The sequence below is a fragment of the Podarcis melisellensis genome, assembly GCF_964234715.1.
Source record: "Podarcis melisellensis genome assembly, chromosome: 2".
In the NCBI taxonomy this organism is placed as follows: domain Eukaryota; kingdom Metazoa; phylum Chordata; class Lepidosauria; order Squamata; family Lacertidae; genus Podarcis; species Podarcis melisellensis.
In genome coordinates this window covers 117,290,081-117,310,302 of record NC_138529.1, presented here as the reverse complement: position 1 = coordinate 117,310,302, position 20,222 = coordinate 117,290,081, and the positions used below count along the sequence as shown (strand labels likewise).

General features: G+C 43.9%; 1 protein-coding gene across 1 annotated transcript in view; it reads left to right on the top strand.

The window, feature by feature from the left end:
- The window catches only part of LOC309361297 (vomeronasal type-2 receptor 26-like), a gene marked incomplete at both ends in the record, with an annotated part of 98,127 nt that extends 79,906 nt beyond the window's left edge, over positions 1-18,221 (top strand). The window contains 5 exons of the mRNA XM_081896192.1: positions 13,674-13,813; positions 14,916-15,710; positions 16,146-16,376; positions 16,607-16,733; positions 17,323-18,221. Coding sequence (XP_081752318.1) covers positions 13,674-13,813; positions 14,916-15,710; positions 16,146-16,376; positions 16,607-16,733; positions 17,323-18,221 — 2,192 coding nt within the window. The remainder of the gene's footprint in view (positions 1-13,673; positions 13,814-14,915; positions 15,711-16,145; positions 16,377-16,606; positions 16,734-17,322) is intronic.
- Positions 18,222-20,222: the final 2,001 nt, after the last annotated feature.

Genomic DNA, 20,222 nt, shown 5'->3' with positions numbered 1-20,222 from the left:
GACCCCATTTTTATCTTTATGAATTCCCTCAGTTCCTGTTTTCATCTTTTAAAATATGCTTTTATATTTCTAATTTACTGGTATTATACTGTACATTTGTTTCAACAACTTTGTTACTATTTTATGTTATGCAATGCTAAAATGTTTTTTATTTATTGAATGCGTTATAACTGTTTTCAATTGAAAAACAAAATATCAGTTTCACTCAGGGAAATCTTTTCTACTTTATTCCATTTTTAGTGGCATGGCCACTAGTATGAGGGAAGTTCCCTTCCTCCTCATTTTATATGCACACACACACACACACACACACACACACACACAAATCAGCATTTGACACAAAGGGAAAGGAAGAAGTACAGGTAGTATCAAAAAGAAAACAGCAATTCTTCTGACCGTTCCTTATCTCCTTTCTTCAATCCCTTGACCTCCAATGTCTTCCTCATTCTGAGTTGACACTACCCAAAATTTTCATGCCTGAGAACCACAGCCAGATAATTCCTCCATCTCCATTCCTACCTGTGGCATTTTATAGATGCTCAACATGCTTGAAATCTGGATGGAGTTCTCAGAGTCAGAGTCAGCCCCTTCCAGAACAGCAATCACATTATTCTGTCCTCCGCAGTTGTAGTTTGGAACATTCGCCTGTCTAGAAGAGACCAGGTCTACCAAAGCTTCATACGTTATCCTTCCATGAAAAAAGTTATTATAAATATTGTAGCCCAGAGTGATGTTGGGCAAGAGCCTGGGATCCTGGTTGATCTCTTGAATGGCAAAGAAGAAGCACAGGGGCAGCCAGTACCTCGTTCCTTCTTTGCTGCAAAAAATATCACATCATATCCTCCAGCATTCAGTGAATATATCACTTCCAACTCTTTCTTTTTTTGGACAAGCTTCTAAGGATAATCTAAAGTCCTGGATTCAATTTCTAGAATTTAATCCTCCTAACACTGATCCAAGTTCAGATTTTGACAGCCAATCCCCATTTAATGATGCCTGAGTGGTGGAAAAGCCTTGTTCAATCAAGACCCATTATCCCTTGGAAAACAAAACTAAAATAGAGTGAATTTTTCATGATGGAATTAGATGGGCACAGACTTTCAAATAACAATAAGAGACAAAAGGTTTTTAAAGGCTCATAAAATGACACAGAACATCTATTGCTCTCTCTCTCTCTCCCCGGTCTCCCCCAACCCTTTAATTTTTTTAAATTATTTTTATTGATTTGTTTTTAAAAAGAAGTGTAAACAGTAAAAAAGAAAGATAATAAAGATTTAAAAATTTATAGCCTAAAGCATCACAGCCTGGAAGGTTTAAAGTACACAGATACACCAAAGTTCCAGAAGGATGATGGATAAAGATAAATATTGAATGAAGCAGCAATAACCAAATCACCATAAATGTACTTACATGATAAAGGTGGTAGAGGGAGACTCATTGAAATGCTGTGAATTAAATATCGCACCTGTGGCAGAGATGACTCCACTAATGAGGTGGTCTCCTGGCCTGTAATAATTGAATGGCTCTAGCCAATCTCTCTCCAAAGTCAAGGGGCATTTTGCCTTCACTCCACAGTCTGCATGAGGCAGGAAGAGCAGGAGAAGCAGTACCATTCTGTGCCTGCTTGGAACACCTTCTTTGTCTGTGACTGCTCCTCTGAACTAGAAGATAATTAGATAATGTTGATGGAATGCAACCAAGACTTCACACCTAGAAGGGTTTGAAATCAGCCTTGCACCTTGTATTGCAACTCGCCTGTCCTAAATCTGAACCCAAATTGTCAGTGGTACAGAAGGCCTTTATGCACCAATTCATCTCTGCTCTAATGATATATCTTAATTACCTTATGTTGTTGACAATTCAGATATCTCCCTGAGTGGACTCAAAGGTGATCTTTGGACAAATCTCTGGAGCTTTGTTGAGAAGAAGATGAAAGAAAAACCCCTCTATGATTTTGATGATTTTGATAATTATAAAGGGATCAAGCATGGCCTCTGAAATGTCCTGAACTCTTTACGTGGCTTCGTGCGCAGGTGCAGGCTGAAGAAAAACATGTTTGCATAAACTCTGTCTGTCCTACACTTGGATTCTGGGAGGAAACAAAGAGGTTGGAGCACCCCAACTTAGAGGAACTAGACAAGCATGTCCAATTTCACCCTTGCTTTTTCATAATTACCTGTGCTATTAGACAACATGGGGAGATCTATGGAGTAGTCCACAATTCAGTTAAATATAAATTGATTTCATATGCAGATGATATTCTTCTGATGATTTCTAAACCTCATTTTACTATTTCCATATTTGTGCAGATGATAGATATCTTCACAATACTCTATTAACTGGTACAAATTGGATTTGGTTCCTACAGGTGAAAATTTACTTACCCATTCATTTAAGGACTATCAGTTCCATATTTGCTCCAAATCTATTAAATATTTAAGTATGGTAATACGAAGAGATTTAACTCTCACTTTGTAATATATATATAACAGAGAGAGAGAGAGAGAGAGAGAGAGAGAGAGAGAGAGAGAGAGAGAGAGAGATATTTTTTCAGACATTATTAACTGGGAGTCATTAAGCCTTACAATTTGGGCAAGAACATAAATTATACATCATAAACAGTTGATAAAGTCACATTCCCATATATCTTTTTAGGTTATCTGATATTAAACGACCACAGAAACCCATGTTGAACCTTCAGTGGGTATGGCCCAAGTATCAAAGTAGAAGAAGACGTATGGAAGCCACTCTGGTTTTGATAATTACAAAGGAAACAAACAGCAACTCTACAACATCCTCAATAATTTATGGATATTCATGTCCAGGCGTGGTAGTGGGGGGGGGATGTTTGTGAAAACTCCCAGATCTAGCTCCCAACTCTGAGATGCTAAACCCTCCTCACTTGAACTGCTAGTCACTTTGGGGCAGGGCAGGCCTAACTGCCTCACACTTGACATTTTATTGGAAGGAGGGCTGCCCTCTCACAGGGAAGCTGGAACCAAAATTCATTGCAATTCAGTATGTCTTCTGAGCAGACAAGACAATGCTCCCATAACTTCACTTCCTTATTCTCAGTCAGCTGAGCAGCTCTCCTCCGTGTAAATGCCTCTCGAGAAGCAGCTCCTCACAGGCTTGGAGGAGGAGGAGGAGGAGAGAGGGGTGCAGCTGGTTAAAGGAAGGGTGTGTGTGAGTGCTGAATTAATTTTGAATTCAAAGCATGTCTGAAAATGAAGCATGGCATGGGGAATGTCACACTCCAAGTCTGCGCTCTGGAAAGGGATTGTGGAAACCAACACAAAGACTCTCCTCCCTGAAAGAGAGGGGAGTGGTTGTGGACGGGAGCCCGAGCACTGCTCCTAGCAGGGGGCGTTGCCCCCTGCCTCCAGCTCACCTGGCTGGCACTCACGCCCCCCCCCCGTGGCCGTCCAACCAGGTGCCATGGGGGGGGGGCGTGTCCAGCAGCCTTTATGCTGCAGTGCCAGCCTCCCCCCCGGCCTCATTTCTCTTTGTCGTCCTGGGCGAGTCACCCACACTCCACTCCCTTTGAGTTAGGGCCTAGGTCATTGGCCTTGCTATGGACCTTAGGTTGGTCGCCCCGGTTGCCCGGGGGGGCTGGTAGGAGTTTTTCATTTGGCATTAGGCTTTTTGGTTTTTTCGCCTACCTCGTAGCAATCGTCACAACTTTTTGGTGGTATTGATGGGTAGGTTAGGCATTGGAATAATGTGTTTTGGTGTGTCGAAGTGCTAGGTGTGGCCATCGCCTATGCCTTCAATTTCTAGGGGTATTCCATTAATGGAATCTGGTGGTCGTGTATTCCGTCCGAAGCCTGCTTGGCGGGAGGCCATGGCACGACCCTCGGTGACATCAGGGGTGAGCCTATAGTTGGATTAGCATCAACAGGTGATGAACCCCTGGTGAATAAACCCACTTGTTTCGCGATCCAATGCCTAAGCCAATACCTTTTCATTGCTGTAATCAATAAAGTTGTGGCCTTTTCTAGCCCATTAACCTTATATCACGTGTCCCTGTGTCTTCATTTTACTTCGCGGGGGTCGGGTCCTCTAACCACAAACAACTTTTTTCATTAAAAAATCATTTGATTTTACAAGTAAAAAATTCTCACACTACATAACCATATAAAGAGATTTCTCTGAATCTTGAGATATCCCCCCATCCCCTCCATGGGTCCTATTGCCAACATTTACAAGTGCATATTATTCCATAATAACATTTTGTATCCTTCCATATTATCCATAGTGTTTGTTACATTACAAGTGTGATTAAAATCCTGCTCCTACACAAACAACAAGGAAGGAATATCTCTTCTCTAGCACAATATTTGTCTGTTTACTGCATTTCTATACTACTTCTATACTACTGTCATTATTAAAATACTAAAATAAATTATTGACAGAAGAAGTAAAAGGGCATTTCCAATGGCTTATCTATACAGTGGTACCTCGGGTTACATACGCTTCAAGTTACATACGCTTCAGGTTACTGTCTCCGCTAACCCAGAAATATTACCTCGGCTTAAGAACTTTGCTTCAGGATGAGAACAGAAATCGTGCTCCGGCAGCGTGGCAGCAGCAGGAGGCCCCATTAGCTAAAGTGGTGCTTCAGGTTAAGAACAGTTTCAGGTTCGAAACGGACCTCCAGAATGAATTAAGTACTTAACTAGAGGTACCACTGTACTTATATTTGCCCCACAATTTCTAGGCACACGTCTAACCTTTAAAGCAGGATGAGGCCTGCATTGAATGGCTGCAGAATTGTCTAGTAACCTTCTGAGAATTATGGTTGAGTGGATTGCACTGAATTGTGTATTGTGACCTGTCTACCCCACTATCAGATAACTCCCAACACTCCCCAAAATGGTTTTGAGTCTCAAACCTCCATATGGGTCCTGAAAGGGTGCAAAGAAAAAATCCTTTCCCTCAGAATCATGGATGGTGGAATTGGATCATGGAGAGGTTACAATACACCGTAAAGCAATATATTAATCATAAGGGCACCTCAGGTTTCCAGGGCCCCATAGATGACTTGAGAGAAATAAATCTGTTGTTTAGGACCAAGTCAATAGAAAGTTTACGGCTTGTATGGCACTGAGAGAGAATGTTTGGAAGATGCTATACAGATGGTACCATACGCCGGTGAAATTGGCCAAAATGTATAGATCAAAGAATAAGAAATGCTGGAAATGTGTAGAGGCGGAGGGAGATCTTTACCATATGTGGTGGCTATGTAAGAAGGTGAAAGGCTTTTGGGAACTAATATATAATGAGCTTAAAAAAATATTGAAATATACCTTTCCCAAAAGACCTGAAGCCTTCTTGCTGGGAATGACAGGTAAAGAAATTAAAAAAGAAGACAAGACGATATTTCTCTACACCACCACGGCCGCAAGAATTATGCTGGCACAACATTGGAAATCGGAAACCATGCCCAGCATAAATGATTGGCAGGTTAAAATGGTAAATTACGCTGAGCTTGATAGATTAACAGCTAGAATACGAGATCTAGATGAACAGAAATTTCAGCAAAATTGGAGTAAATATTGGAAATATATTGGACAAAACTTATAAAGTGAACTGGCGGGGATAGAACAACTCTATCAGCGACGGATTATAAGATCAAAAATCAAATACGTAAGGGAGGAAAATATTTGATACTTACCAAAAGGGTGGAGGGGAGTCCAGGGCCCAGTAGAGCCCAACAGAATATGAGTTTTTTATTATGGTTTTTTACGTTGTATAATTTAAGGAAGAGAACACTGTTGTATATATATTTTTTGTTGTATTTGTTTATTTTTACCTGTCTTTATATAACTTGAATAAAAATGTATTTAAAAAAAAAGTTACATGACACTCCAAAAATATTTAGTTTCACTGGGCCTTAAAATTGAAAAGGGAATTCAGGGCCCACATGTAGGTTTAAGAGGAAGCCCAAACCCATTACTTCAGATCAGTTATGGTGAATCACTTAAATGCAGCACAACCCACCAAAACTAACCTTTTTGTTAAATGGGCTCTTGAACCAAAATGAGGGTGCAGGGACTGCATGAAAGATCAGTGAAAATCAAAACCCATCCTTTATGTTCAGAATTGTTGCAGTGGTCACACAGAATGGTCACAACCAGCACTAAAAACAGGGTGATTGGGCCCCTACATGGAAAGGGAAGTAAAAGGGGCCACACAGAAGGCCAGGGAAACTCTGAACTTTATGATCAAGAACAATGAGAGGGTGACATAGAGGTATCGCACAACCTACCCCAAATGTAATCTTCACATTCATTGGACTGTTGAACAAAAATAGGAGTTATGGGGTCACATTTAATGTTGGGAGGAACTCTAATCCATTACTTAGGATTGCAGGGTTATCATAGAATCATAGAATTATAGAACTGGAAGGGACCCCAAGGGGCATCTAGTCCAACCCCCTGCAATGCAGGAATTTTAGCTAAAGCATCAATGAAAGGTGGCCACCCAACTTCTGCTTATAAACACCCAAGGAAGGAGAGTCCACAACCTCGTGAGGGAGACCGTTCCAGTTGCTCAGAGTGGCCACAATCACACACACACACACACACACACACCATGTTTGTAGTGAGACCCTAAAATATTCAATTTGGGGAATCCTATAGCTAAACATGATCCAGAGTTTGGGTAGGGCTTCCAGTGAAAATGAAGTTGGGCTTGTAGGAGAGAAAACTTAGATAAAGGCTCAAGGGGAATCAGAAGGAGAATAAAGAAAAGTCCTTGAAACAATAGACTTTGTTATTGCAACAACAGCGAAGAGAGATCTGTTGATGCACTAACAAAAGCTGGCTCACCCAGAAACAGCTGAAAAGGTATATTAAAAGCTCAATGGATGGACTTTGGGTGCTCTTACAATCTCATGATTAATCCGAGCCCTGAAGATTGGACAAGAAAAGTGTTCCATGGCACAGGGTATATTTTCTGCAAGAAACTTTTCAGGCACAGTGTAATAAATTACCTCACTTTAGCCTTGATTCTAATGTTTGGCTGATTTGTCTAAATCCCTGGTGATTTGCCAAGAATAAGAATAATTATAAGGGGGAGATGCATCACCTGAGTCTCTTTGTGGCTCAAGGCACAGGTGCAGACCTGGAGGAAAACATGAGAACAAGAACGCACAGAAATGGCCCCCTGGTCTTTACCTGGCTTGGCTTGGCTTGGGGGGGTCAAAGGTCAGCTTGACCTTTAAATGACAACATACTCTTTTAATGTTCCATAAAGGCCAGCAAAGTAGGGTGAACCTTGTTTTCCTTAATTATCAGAATCATAGTGATTTATTCTCCCCAGAACTCAAGCGATATTTTTCATAATTGTCCAAACGTCGGAATAAATAGCAGCACAGTGTCATGCATTGCACTGTGCTGGGGCCCTGGGGAGAGAAATCTGGTCACAGAAAATCCTGCGTCAGAGGAATATTGAGTCAAGATTCAGAGCAGCTGAAGTAGCTTTAACAAAAAGGAATACTTACCCTCCAAAATATCAGCAAAAGAGCACTTGCAATTAACACCCCAGTTATAACACCAACATCCATGTCCTGAACATTCACCCTCCCTTCCCTACAAGCTCAGTTACTCAATGGATCTGGTTCTGCTAACCATAGAATAGATGTAATTCAAATACATTCTGAATTACACTTGCTGCCTTTATGTCAGGCACTTACACTGAGCACAGAGGGGTAAAATGTGTGCTGAAATATGTGTTTAGATCACCAAGGAAGAGCCATCTCCGCTGCAGCCTTTGCATATGGAAAAAGGATTTTGTTTTGGTGGAAATAATTCTGGAATCCCCCTAAGTTATATGATCTTTTTGTAAACGGCTTTGAGCAGTATATAAATTATTTGAAATCATCTCTGTAGTTCCAAAGTTGTGAATTAACCAGAAAACAAGCATCATTGTTCTGTTTGGTTTTAACCTACTGATAACCAGATTGTTCCTGGCCAGGGGTGTGAATTTGAAAAAAATATTGGTAGAGGGAAGTAAGTCTCGCACCACATAATCAATCACAAGATGCGACACATGCATTCTATTTAGATGGTAATGCCCATCAACTTGGTGGGGGGTCCCTCAAATATTTTTATACACACTGCCAAGGCTTGTACCCCAGGGATGTCACTGAAAAAAGGCAGCAAAAACAACGCGGGAAGTAGCAGCTACATGTTATAAGATCATCCTGTTTGTCATAAGGTACAAGTGCTGTGGGTTGCCTCCATTGGTGGAAGAGATCATTGTATCTAGCTGGTCAGCTACTGCCTGCCTTAAGCAGGACACCCCAGGGTCAGCAAAGTTAAGTGCTGACCCACCATGGTCCACCTGCTTCAATGGGTGCATGGAACTCAGAGTATCGCTCGACAAGTGGACTTCTGAACTTCTCACAGTCCTTTTTTTATTTCAATCGTTACAGAGAGAAGCTGTAGAACCCAGCCTCTTGGATAATGGCATTGTCCCGAGTGAATCTCCACCACCCTCTCTCCCACGTTCTCATTTGTCATGCTCATTGTCTCCTATTTGGGTGCTGCTACATGCCCCCTATCTTTGAGCTCTTTGCTCTCCTACTTTTAAGGCTCTCTGGGTTCTGGGAGATGGAGGATCTGGAATGTTTTCTAATGACAATGTGTCATCTGGGTGTTGTTCCAGATGTGCCATGATTTCCCAGCTTTTCTCCTCATCTACCTCTGAGCTGCTACCCCCCTCAAACCCCTGTTTTAAATCTATGCGGCCTTCCTTTTCCTCCTCCTTGGAAGGGTCAGGATGGGTTGGCTGTCTCCACGATTCCTCTTCTGTGTAGTCCCTAATAGTAGTGTTAGAAGAAGAAGAAGAAGAAGAAGAAGAAGAAGAAGAAGAAGAAGAAGAAGAAGAGGAGTTTGGATTTGATATCCTGCCTTTCACTTCCTTTAAGGAGTCTCAAAGCGGCTAACAATCTCCTTTCCCTTCCTCCCCCACAACAAACACTCTGTGAGGTGCGTGGGGCTGAGAGACTTCAAAGAAGTGTGACTGGCCCAAGGTCACCCAGCAGCTGCATGTGGAGGAGCGGAGACACGAACCCGGTTCCCCAGATTACGAGACTACCTCTCTTAACCACTACACCACACTAGTAGGTGTGCCACCAGGGCACCTAGGACTTTGCTGAACACTCTCAGTGCAGAAATGAGGCCAAAAGGCAACACTTGGTGTTGCAGGTGGAGGTGTCCATAGCAGAACCTGAGATCCTGCTAGGTCCAGTCAGTGGAGAGGAGCCATTCAAGCATAAGGGCTGTTGTTCAGTAGCCTTTGGCGAGACCTTTTGTTCATTTCTTGAGTGGGTCGCTCATTGCAGGCCTCTTCATAACTGTACATTATTTAGATGATTATTTATTTATAGGATCACAGAATTGCTAGTGCCAGCAGTCAATCGACACCTTCTCTACTCTAACAAACCGCTTCTTAAAAAACCATCTTTAGACCCGGCCAGTATGGCCAACTATCGCCCAGTCTCAAATCTTCCATTCTTGGGCAAGGTGATTGAGCGTGTGGTTGCTGAACAACTCCAGGCACGCCTGGAGGATGCGGACCATTTGGATCTCTTCCAATCGGGGTTCAGGCCTCATCATGGGACCGAAACTGCCTTGGTCGCACTGGTTGATGATCTCCGGCGAGCTAGGGACAAAGGTGAGAGTTGTTTCCTAGTTCTGCTGGATCTCTCAGCGGCCTTTGATACAATCGACCATAACATCCTTCTGGACCGTCTAGAGGGGCTGGGAGCTGGGGGCACTGTTATACAGTGGTTTCGCTCCTTCCTCCTGGGCCGTGTTCAGAAAGTGGTGGTGGGGGATGAGTGTTCAGACCCTTGGGCCCTCACTTGTGGGGTACCTCAGGGTTCCGTCCTCTCCCCCATGCTTTTTAACATCTATATGAAGCCGCTGGGAGAGATCATCAGGGGGTTTGGACTGGGTGTCCATCAATATGCAGATGATACCCAGCTCTACCTCTCTTTCAAATCAGAACCAGTGAAGGCGGTGAAGGTCCTGTGTGAGTGCCTGGAGGCGGTTGGAGGATGGATGGCGGCTAATGGAATGAGGCTGAATCCTGACAAGACAGAAGTACTGTTTTTGGGGGACAGGGGGCGGGCTGGTGTGGAGGACTTCCTGGTCCTGAATAGGGTAACTGTGCCCCTGAAGGACCAGGTACGTAGCCTGGGAGTCATTTTGGACTCACAGCTGTCCATGGAGGCACAGGTCAATTCTGTATCCAGGGCAGCTGTCTACCAACTCCACCTGGTACGCAGGCTGAGACCCTACCTGCCCGCAGACTGTCTCGCCAGAGTAGTGCAGGCTCTAGTTATCTCCCGCTTGGACTACTGCAATGCGCTCTACGTGGGGCTACCTTTGAAGGTGACTCGGAAACTACAGCTAATCCAGAATGCGGCAGCTAGACTGGTGACTGGGGGCGGCCGCCGAGACCACATAACACCGGTCTTGAAAGACCTACATTGGCTCCCAGTACGTTTCCGAGCACAATTCGAAGTGTTGGTGTTGACCTTTAAACCCCTAAACGGCCTCGGCCCAGTATACCTGAAGGAGCGTCTCCACCCCCATCGTTCTGCCCAGACGCTGAGGTCCAGTGCCGAGGGCCTTCTGGCAGTTCCCTCATTGCGAGAAGCAAAGCTACAGGGAACCAGGCAGAGGGCCTTTTCGGTAGTGGCGCCCGCCCTGTGGAACGCCCTCCCAGCAGATGTCAAAACGATAAACAACTACTTGACATTCAGAAAACATCTTAAGGCAGCCCTGTTCAGGGAAGTTTTTAATGTATGATATTTTAGTGTTTCCTGGTTTCTATGGAAGCCGCCAGAGTGGCTGGGGGGGCCCAGCCAGATGGGCGGGGTATAAATAATAAATTATTATTATTATTATTATTATTATTTGGGTGCTCCATTGACCTTGGCCAATAGCTAAGTGCAAAATGTGCCTGGAGCCTGGCTAATTTTGAACACTGTAACACAGAACAAAGCTAAGACCATGGGACATTCAGAAAGTATGAAGCAATTCAGCTACATAAGAGCATGAATCACTCCTATGACCCTGAGCCCCCTCCTTCACTTCATGGAGCACACTGGGCTCCTTGGTATAGTCCAGAGCTTAGGGTGAGGAAACTAAACTGGGAGACAGCTCAAATGTGAGTGCAGGGAAACTCCAGTAAATGCAACTGAGCGTGGGTGGAAGGAGATGGCACCTGTGCGATGGGTTTTAGAAATCACATGTAGGGAAAGTTCTGCTGCGCTCATCTTCAGCTTGTGGGCTTCCCTTTGGGGCAACTCATTGGCCATTGTGATTACAGGATGCTGGACTTGATGAGCCTTTGGCCTGATCAGCTCCAAGCCTCTTAAGAGGGCAATAAAGATCAGTCAAACTTGTTTCTCTCTCTCCTTGAACCACGTCAGTCTATTCAGTAAACATGTTTTTCTCTTGCTCTGCACCTGCTCTTCTGAAGTTCCAGAGGAATCCTCTCTTCTCTTTACACTTCTCTGAACCACCATGATCTCTTTTGATCCTCTAAGGGATCCTCAAACCCTCTGCTCTCAAATATTGCATTTGGGAACAATGAAGTAACATCACAATTAAGGGCAGCTGGTGGTTTATTTATTCCACTGTGTCTGTTCCACTTGTCCCATGTGCACAGAGTCCTTGGGGCCAATATATAGGGCAGGTGAATTGGGGAGCTAAGTTTGTGCGAAGCTTAATCAGAACATAGGAAGCTGCCTTTTTGATCTGCACTATTTGCTGACTGGTAGCAGCTTTCCAGGAAGGGGACATCCTCAGCACTACCTGGAGAGGTGAGTCAGGATTGCACTTCTCACCTTCTGGGTGCAAAAGAAGATGCTTGTCCATTGAATTTCTGGCCCTTCCCCTCAATCCCCCTTTGACATACAAATGCACTTCCCTGTATTTGTAAAGTCGCTGCAGCTTCTGATTTGCAAGAATGTGGAGCTTCTTCTGAACAGCAGTTAGTGGGAGGAGGAACAGGCACAGGCAAAGTGTAGCCAAGAGACCCAGAATGATAACACTGCTCCTATTGCTGCCTTTTGTAATCTGCGGGATGCAGCAGAGGCTAAAGTGCCCACCGACTGAGATCACCGATGTACTTTCTGCTGTGAATTTTTACCGGCCAGCAGACCACCTCATTAGTGGAATCATATCTCCAAGATTCTTTGAAAAGACACATTACTTCACCTTTTCCAGAAACCCCTTCATCAGAATTCATAGGTAAGTAATGATAAGTAAGTAATATGCCTGTTGTTTGTGTCCATGGTTTTCTTGGCAGGGATACTGGAGTAGCTTGCTGGTTCCTGCTCCAGGTGGATCACGGTTGGTCAAAGCTCTCCACTTGACCTGTCCGTCTTGGGTGGCCCTGCATGGCATAGCTCATAGCTTCTCTGAGTTATTCAAGCCCCTTCGCCATGCCAAGGCAGTGATCCATGAAGGGTGTTCTTGAAGCTACCAGCATGAGTTTGACCAAACTGTGGGAGGCAGTGGAAGACAGGAGTGCCTGGCGTACTCTGGTCCAGGGGGTCACAAAGAGTCGGACACGACTAAACAACCAAACAACAACAATGATGATGTAAATTATTTCTGCTTCCTTCCTACTCTCCAATTCTCTTGAAGTACCTGGGTCACCCCTGTTTTCTGGTAGCCCTGATAAATCATTGGCTCCTCTTTTTTGGTTGAGGAAACACCTCATTCAGTGGGATGCAATACAATTGGGAGATCTGGGTAGGAAGATAATGTTACACAAAAGCACCTTTTGCTTATAAACCTATAATATGTAAATAGCTGAAGCGGTCATGGGTCCTTCCTGGGGGTTGAAACAAGCATGGTTGTTAATATTCTTTACTGTATTTATTTAAATATTTTTGTATGTCTGTTCACTTGGTGAAAAGCAGTGTTTTATAATGCAATTTAAGTAATTGGTAGTAGTTTTGATGTGTGCTGCTCTCCAAAGAATAACTTGTTCTCTGAAATGTAGGAAATGCTGTGCAATGTGTTTGAGCTGCAGGTCTTCTGTAGTAAGTGACGTTGGAACTGCACAATTATTTCACCCACGCACAACAAAATCTATGCAGCTCCAAATTGTAAATGACTGATGTGCTTCGTCATGTGCAAAGCAGCCTATGGGCTCAGTTTGGCTCCAGGACCATTTTCTCTGGCTCCCAGCACAGCCCAACATAGCTAAGACTTGGCTGCTCTGTGGGGCTGCTCTTCCCATGTCCCCATTAGAAATATGCAAACCATTATTTGGGAACCCGTTGTGAGACATTGCCTGGGAGGTCGTTTGATACAGTGATGGCTGGAAACCACTAGACCTGGAGGGCATCTGAGATCAACAGAAAAGGGACTGATTTGTGTTCCGGTTTCCCCTCCTCTCCCCCCCTTCCTTTGATTATTAGAAAAAAGAATGTGACTTTCATTTTCACGGAATTGATGGTAACTGTGTGACACACTATTTTTGCAGCTGGGTGGATGGGAGGAGTGCACGTGTTCTTTCATTCTCCCTTGCTGTTCAGGAAATAAATAATAACCCCAGGCTCTTACCAAACATCACCCTCGGCTACAGCATTTATGATACCAGTTTTCAGGGAGGAATGACTTCCGATGCCCTGATAGACCTGTTTGCTGGTGGGGAAATCAATATTCCAAACTACAGGTGTGGAAGACAGAAAAAGCTGTTGGCTGTTCTTGAAGCGGGTGAATCCGACATCTCCACACACATTGCAAGCATGTTGGGCATCTACAAGATCCCACAGGTAAGAACTGGGTTCAGGTCCTCCTCAGATGCCAACCCTGCTATAACATACATTGTTGCCAGGTTCTCCATAGCAGTGTTTAAAATTCGATGGATGGTGACCTGTGCCATAAACTAGATTTAATGAACATCCATATTGGCCTCATTGAGGGGCAGTATTTCAATATGAGTAGGAAAATGAGAGTACCCCTAGACATTCTTTTTTTTAAAAAAAAAGCACTGGCCATTTCTGTTTATATACTAACCTTTTATGCTCTTCCATTTTTTTTAATACTCCCAACCCTTCTTTTAGATTCTTTTAGCCTTTTTTAGATTCTTTTATATATACCTTCTGTTTTAATAATTTTAGCTTTCCAAAATGTTTTACAGGTTTTAAATGATTGTTCCCCACCCTACTTATGCTGGTCTATGACTGTAATAAAGACTGGATTGGGTTTAGGTCCAACACACCTGGCAACATATGCCACCTAGTCAGACAGTAGGGAAAACTTAGGATGATGTAATGGATTTTACATTGTAAAGGTAAAGGGACCCCTGACCATTAGGTCCAGTCGTGGCCGACTCTGGGGTTGCGGCGCTCATCTCACTTTATTGGCCGAGGGAGCCAGCGTACAGCTTCCGAGTCATGTGGCCAGCATGACTAAGCTGCTTCTGGCGAACCAGAGCAGCACAGGGAAACGCCGTTTACCTTCCCGCCGGAGCAGTACCTATTTATCTACTTGCACTTTGATGTGCTTTCGAACTGCTAGGTGGGCAGGAGCAGGGACTAGCAATGGGAGCTCACCCCATCATGGGGATTCAAACTACCGACCTTCTGATTGGCAAGTCCTAGGCTCTGTGGTTTAACCCACAGTGCCACCCGCGTCCCACTTTACATTGTACGATGCTTTAAATCATTGTCTTTCATGAAGTGAGGAACCATATTTAGAGATTATTGCAATTAAGAGTTATAAAAATTGATTATTTTTTTTAAAAAAATACTATATTAAAAACACACACACCATGTGAGGTTTGCTCCAATTAAATTTGCCCTCCTCTTTCACATAGAAGTATCCCCTCTTAGTCCTGAAAATCAACCACCAGTCTCTTTCTTTCCTCATCAGCTCAGTTATGGCTTTGTTCTTAATGATAAAGCCCAGTTCCCTTTTATCTACTGGATGACTCCAAAGCAAGAAACTCAGTACCAGGGGGTGGTCCAACTCCTCCTGCATTTCAAGTGGATGTGGGTCGGCCTCTTTGCTCCAAACAATGACAACGGAGAAAGGTCCCTGAGTACCTTGAGGCCTCTGATGATCAAAAAGGAAATTTGTATTGCCTTCACCAAAAGAGTAGAACATAAGACTTGGCTCTGGATACCCCATGAACTACCTGCCATATGGAGAGAAGTCAATGTATTTGTTTACACTGCAGACTCTCAGTATGGACTTTTTATCATCATAGAGGTGGAATCCTTACTTCAAAGGGGACAGTGTGGAGGAGGGAAAGTCTGGATAACCACAGGTCTTCAGAACAAACTTGGATCATGCAGTACCGACTGCTTTCGATATGCCCATGGCTCTTTGTCCTTTGTAATGAAGACCAAAAAAAAGACCAACAAGGATTACTATGGGCCAGTGACCTCGCTTAGTATAAGCTGCTCAGAAAAAATATTTGATTGCTCATATTCAAGCCAGGAATTGTCTGTGAGGGGTTTGACAAAATGCAGGGAGCAGGAGAGTCTGAAGTTGCTGCCCCAGGAAGAGATTGAGAGAATCCAGTCGCAAGACAGCTACGTCAATTACTTGAGTATCCAAACTGTGGTTCGGGCCTTAAATGCAGCATATTCATCCAGATCAAAGCGGATTTCAATTACGGGAGGAAGAGGCAGGTTAGAACTTCAAAGGCTATGGTCATGGCAGGTATGTTCATTCAATATTACAAAATGCAGTTCATTGTCCCAGCTCTGGAATCACTATGCTAGGACCACAGGAAGCGGCCTTTATCTGAGCCATACCATTGTTCTACCTAGCTGAGTATTGTCTACCTTGACACACCAGCAGTGGTTCTGCACAGTTTTTGGAAGGGAAACTTTTCCAGCTCTGCCTGGAGATGAAATAGGAGATTGAATTTGGGACCTTCTGAGAGCAAAGCAGATGCTCTTCAAATTTATAAGCCACCTTTCATCACATCAATGTATCCCTGGGTGGTTTCCATAAGAATGCAATGAAGAAAAAATAGGAATGAAATTAAAATTAATCCAATCACATTGTTTTCACCTGCTGGCAGAAATCCATCCAGAGTCCCAGCTGTGGTTTTATGTTCTCTCAATGCTGGAGTTTCCTCTGTCATTCCAGCTTCACCCTTTCTTGAAAGAAGTCCGCTTCTATACTAATACTTCAGCTGATGGGCAGTACCTGGATGAGGATGGGGCAGTGGCCGCTGACTTCGATATCGTGAATCTGGTGCTGTTTCCCAACAGTTCTCTTGCTAGAGTGAAGATTGGGAGAATAGAGAGACAGGGGTCCTCAAATATGAAGTTCACCATTAATCCGGAAGCAATTGTATGGCCCAATCTATATAAGAAGGTAGGGGAAATTGCATCTGTCATTTTATTAACTATGGCATCTGCCACGCTCTAACAACATTTTAAATAATACATATGATGCTTGGACTGCAATCTTGTGCTCACTTCTCTGCAGCTAAGCCCCAATGAGATTAATGGGATCTGCTCTTGAGTAAACAGGTATAAACTTTAATCCAAAAGCACAATTGCTACTGACACTTTCTCCTTGGCGTTCAATCTCTTTACGTCTAGATAGTTCCTCGTTCAAGATGCACTGAAAGCTGTCTCCCAGGATTTGCCAAAAAAGTTCAGGAAGGGAAGCCACCGTGCTGTTATGATTGTGCTCCCTGCTCAGAAGGGACCATCTCCACTCAGGAAGGTAGGGGAGGATCTCAGAGGAAAGGACCTTGGATAGGAGGATGGGGCTAATTCCCGAGTCACTCCAAACATGATGTTAGTAATGGCATCTCATGAATGAAATACCCTCTTCAGGGAGGGCTTCCCTGTTCCCACCCCCAGCACCAGGAAATTTTATTTGCCCATGTGCTCAAGCATGTAGAATTAACCTGTATGTGATGATGGTAGCTTTTCTACAAAATTTTGATTTGTGGTTTTTATATAGTTATTTTCTCATTTCTCATATTGGCTTCTACTACATAACCCATATAATTTTAGAGATCTTTGAAATCCACCCATTCATCACTAAAGATTAACTCATATGAAACCTCAACGATATAAGTACTGCTCAATAAAATCAAAGCTTCCTGTTCTAAGAGAAGCCAGTGGGAATGAGTTGATGGGTTGTGACTTTTCTAGTCGTGAATGTTTGCCTCTCTCCTTCCCTACAAAACAATTGTCTTTCCTGATTTCTCTGATATGCCCACCTTTCCTCAGAATTGAAACAGCATAAGACCATTGTAGTCGTGTGACTGATATTAGGATACTGAAGTGTCTTTTCCTCTATGCAGATGCTGATGAATGCACTAATTGTCCAGAAGATCAGCATCCAAGTGAGGACCGAGATCGATGTGTCCCCAAAGCGATCATCTTCCTGTCCTATGAGGAATATTTGGGGAGCCTCCTAGCTTCCCTTTCTCTCTTCTTATCCTTAACCACAGGCTTTGTGTCAGGAATCTTCATTAAATACAAAGAAACTCCCATAGTCAAAGCCAACAACAGGGACCTCTCCTACATCCTCCTCATATCTCTCCTGCTTTCCTTTTTGTCCTCCTTCCTCTTCATTGGAAGGCCAAGGAAAACCACCTGCCTTCTCCGTCAAACAGCATTCAGCAATATCTTCTCAGTTGCTGTCTCTTCTGTGCTAGCAAAAACCATCACTGTGGTGCTGGCCTTCCTGGCCACAAAGCCAGGGAACAGGGTAAGGAGATGGCTAGGGAAGAGTCTGGCCAACTCCATTGTCATTTCCTGTTCCAGTGTCCAAGTTCTCATCTGCACCATCTGGCTGGGGGCCTCCCCTCCATTCCCAGATTCTGACATGCATTCCCAGCTTGGAGAGATCATCCTGCAATGCAATGAAGGGTCTGTGTTCATGTTTTATGGCTCCCTCAGCTACATGGGCTTCCTGGCTGCCATCTGCTTCATGGTGGCTTTCCTGGCCAGGAAGCTGCCTGGAAATTTCAATGAAGCCAAGCTGATCACCTTCAGCATGCTAGTATTCTGCAGCGTTTGGGTCTCGTTTGTGCCCACCTACCTGAGCACAAAGGGGAAATTCATGGTAGCCGTGCAGATCTTCTCTATCTTGGCCTCCAGTGCTGGGCTCCTGGGCTGCATCTTCATTCCCAAGTGCTACATTATTATACTGAGGCCAGATCTGAACATGAGAGAGCATCTGACAAGAAAAAACTGAGCATGATATTTGATTCTTAGCTCTAAGGGTATCGTAGAATTGTAGCATTTGAAGTTCACACCGGAATCTCGACTGGAACCACAGCTTGTTGTTGGGATTAAGGATTGTTGTTGTTAAGGATGTAATAGAATCAAGAAAATAGTTTAAAAGTCTCATGGGAACCTACACATTTATGAATAGTTTGGAGAAGAGAAATATTTTCTGCTAATGAGTCTTGATGAGGGGCAAAAGCGCTACAAGAAAAGTTAGTACATGGAAGAACATTAATTGAAGTTTTGGTTTGGGTCATTGAGTTTTGGTAGTCAGGAAGAAGATGGGTGGTCTTTGGAGAAGTAAAGTTGTCAGACATGAAGAAAGGGGAACTTTACCTCATGTAAGCAGGGCTTTTTTCAGCTGGAACTCACAGGAACTCAGTTCTGGCAGCTCTCAGGTGGGCACCATTGCCATTCTAAGAGAAAGAAGGGTGAGTTCCAGGACTAATCTTTCTAGAAAAATAGCACTGCATGTAGACATGTCCTGGTATTTATGCTAACGAAAGGGAACGTGAACAATTTGACATCAGAAACTATGCTTGGCGAAAGCAAATGGAAAGTATAGAAGCTGGTGTTTTTATGCCAAGAGGTTGTCTCCTCCTCAGAAATTGCTACATCTGGACAGAATCGGCCTCTCTGGAAATGTATTTGCTGTTTTGCATGTGTCAGTCTATATTGCTCTCTGTTGCTCTTACCTTCAGATTTCTTGTCTGTATTAGGGATTCAGATTCCCGAAATAAAATCTCCTTTTATCACCTATTTCTGGTGTCTTCCTGTATGGTCCTAATAGCTGGCAAACCCCTCACCAGTCAGTTTAGAATCTTTGTCATCAGTGGAAGAAACTGTCTGCAGTCAGACATCTCAGTTTGATTATGTGCCAATACAAATGACACCCTTTTTTTGCTAGGATGTATGTATGTAAGTATGTGGATGCGGGTGGTGCTGTGGGTTAAACCACAGAGCCTAGGACTTGTCAGTCAGAATGTTGGCGGTTCAAATCCCCACAACGGGGTGAGCTCCCGTTGCTCGGTCCCTGCTCCTGCCAACCTAGCAGTTCGAAAGCACGTCAGAGTGCAAGTAGATAAATAGGTACCGCTCCAGCGGGAAGGTAAACGGCATTTCCAGAAGTGGCTTAGTCATGCTGGCCACATGACCCAGAAGCTGTACGCCGGCTCCCTCGGCCAGTAAAGCGAGATGAGCACCACAACCCCAGTTGGCCACGACTGCACCTAATGGTCAGGTGTCCCTTTACCTTTATGTATGTATGTATGTATGTATGCATGTATGTATGTAGACACAGACACAGTCAAAGGATCATATTCCCCCTTTGAACTAAATGCTTTAAAAATAATAATTCCTCAGTGGTTTTAAGTTCTTCCATTAAATAAAATAAATTTTATAGACCATTAAAAAAAACACCTCTAAGTTGTTTCCATGAAATAAACAACTTGTTTACAAGTTCTGCCCTGCCTGTGACCTTCCCAGAAGTGTCTGATACACCAATGGGAGATAAAGGTAAAGGTAAAGGGACCCCCAACCATTAGGTCCAGTCGTGGCCGACTCTGGGGTTGCAGCGCTCATCTCGCTTTACTGGCCAAGGGAGCCGGCATACAGCTTCTGGGTCATGTGGCCAGCATGACTAAGCCGCTTCTGGCAAACCAGAGCAGCGCACAAAAACACTTCTTACCTTCCCGCCTGGAGCGGTACCTATTTATCTACTTGCACTTTGACGTGCTTTTGAACTGCTAGGTGGGCAGGAGCAGGGACCGAGCAATGGGAGCTCACCCCGTTGCAGGGAATTGAACTGCCGACCTTCTGATCGGCACGTCCTAGGCTCTGTGGTTTAACCCACAGCGCCACCCACTGGATGCTTAAATAGATGGTCTAATCCACTTGCAGGGCTCTCCTTCGGTTCTTGTGGGCAAAGTTCAGGCCCAACTCCCCACCCCTTGACTCCTGTCAAACTTTG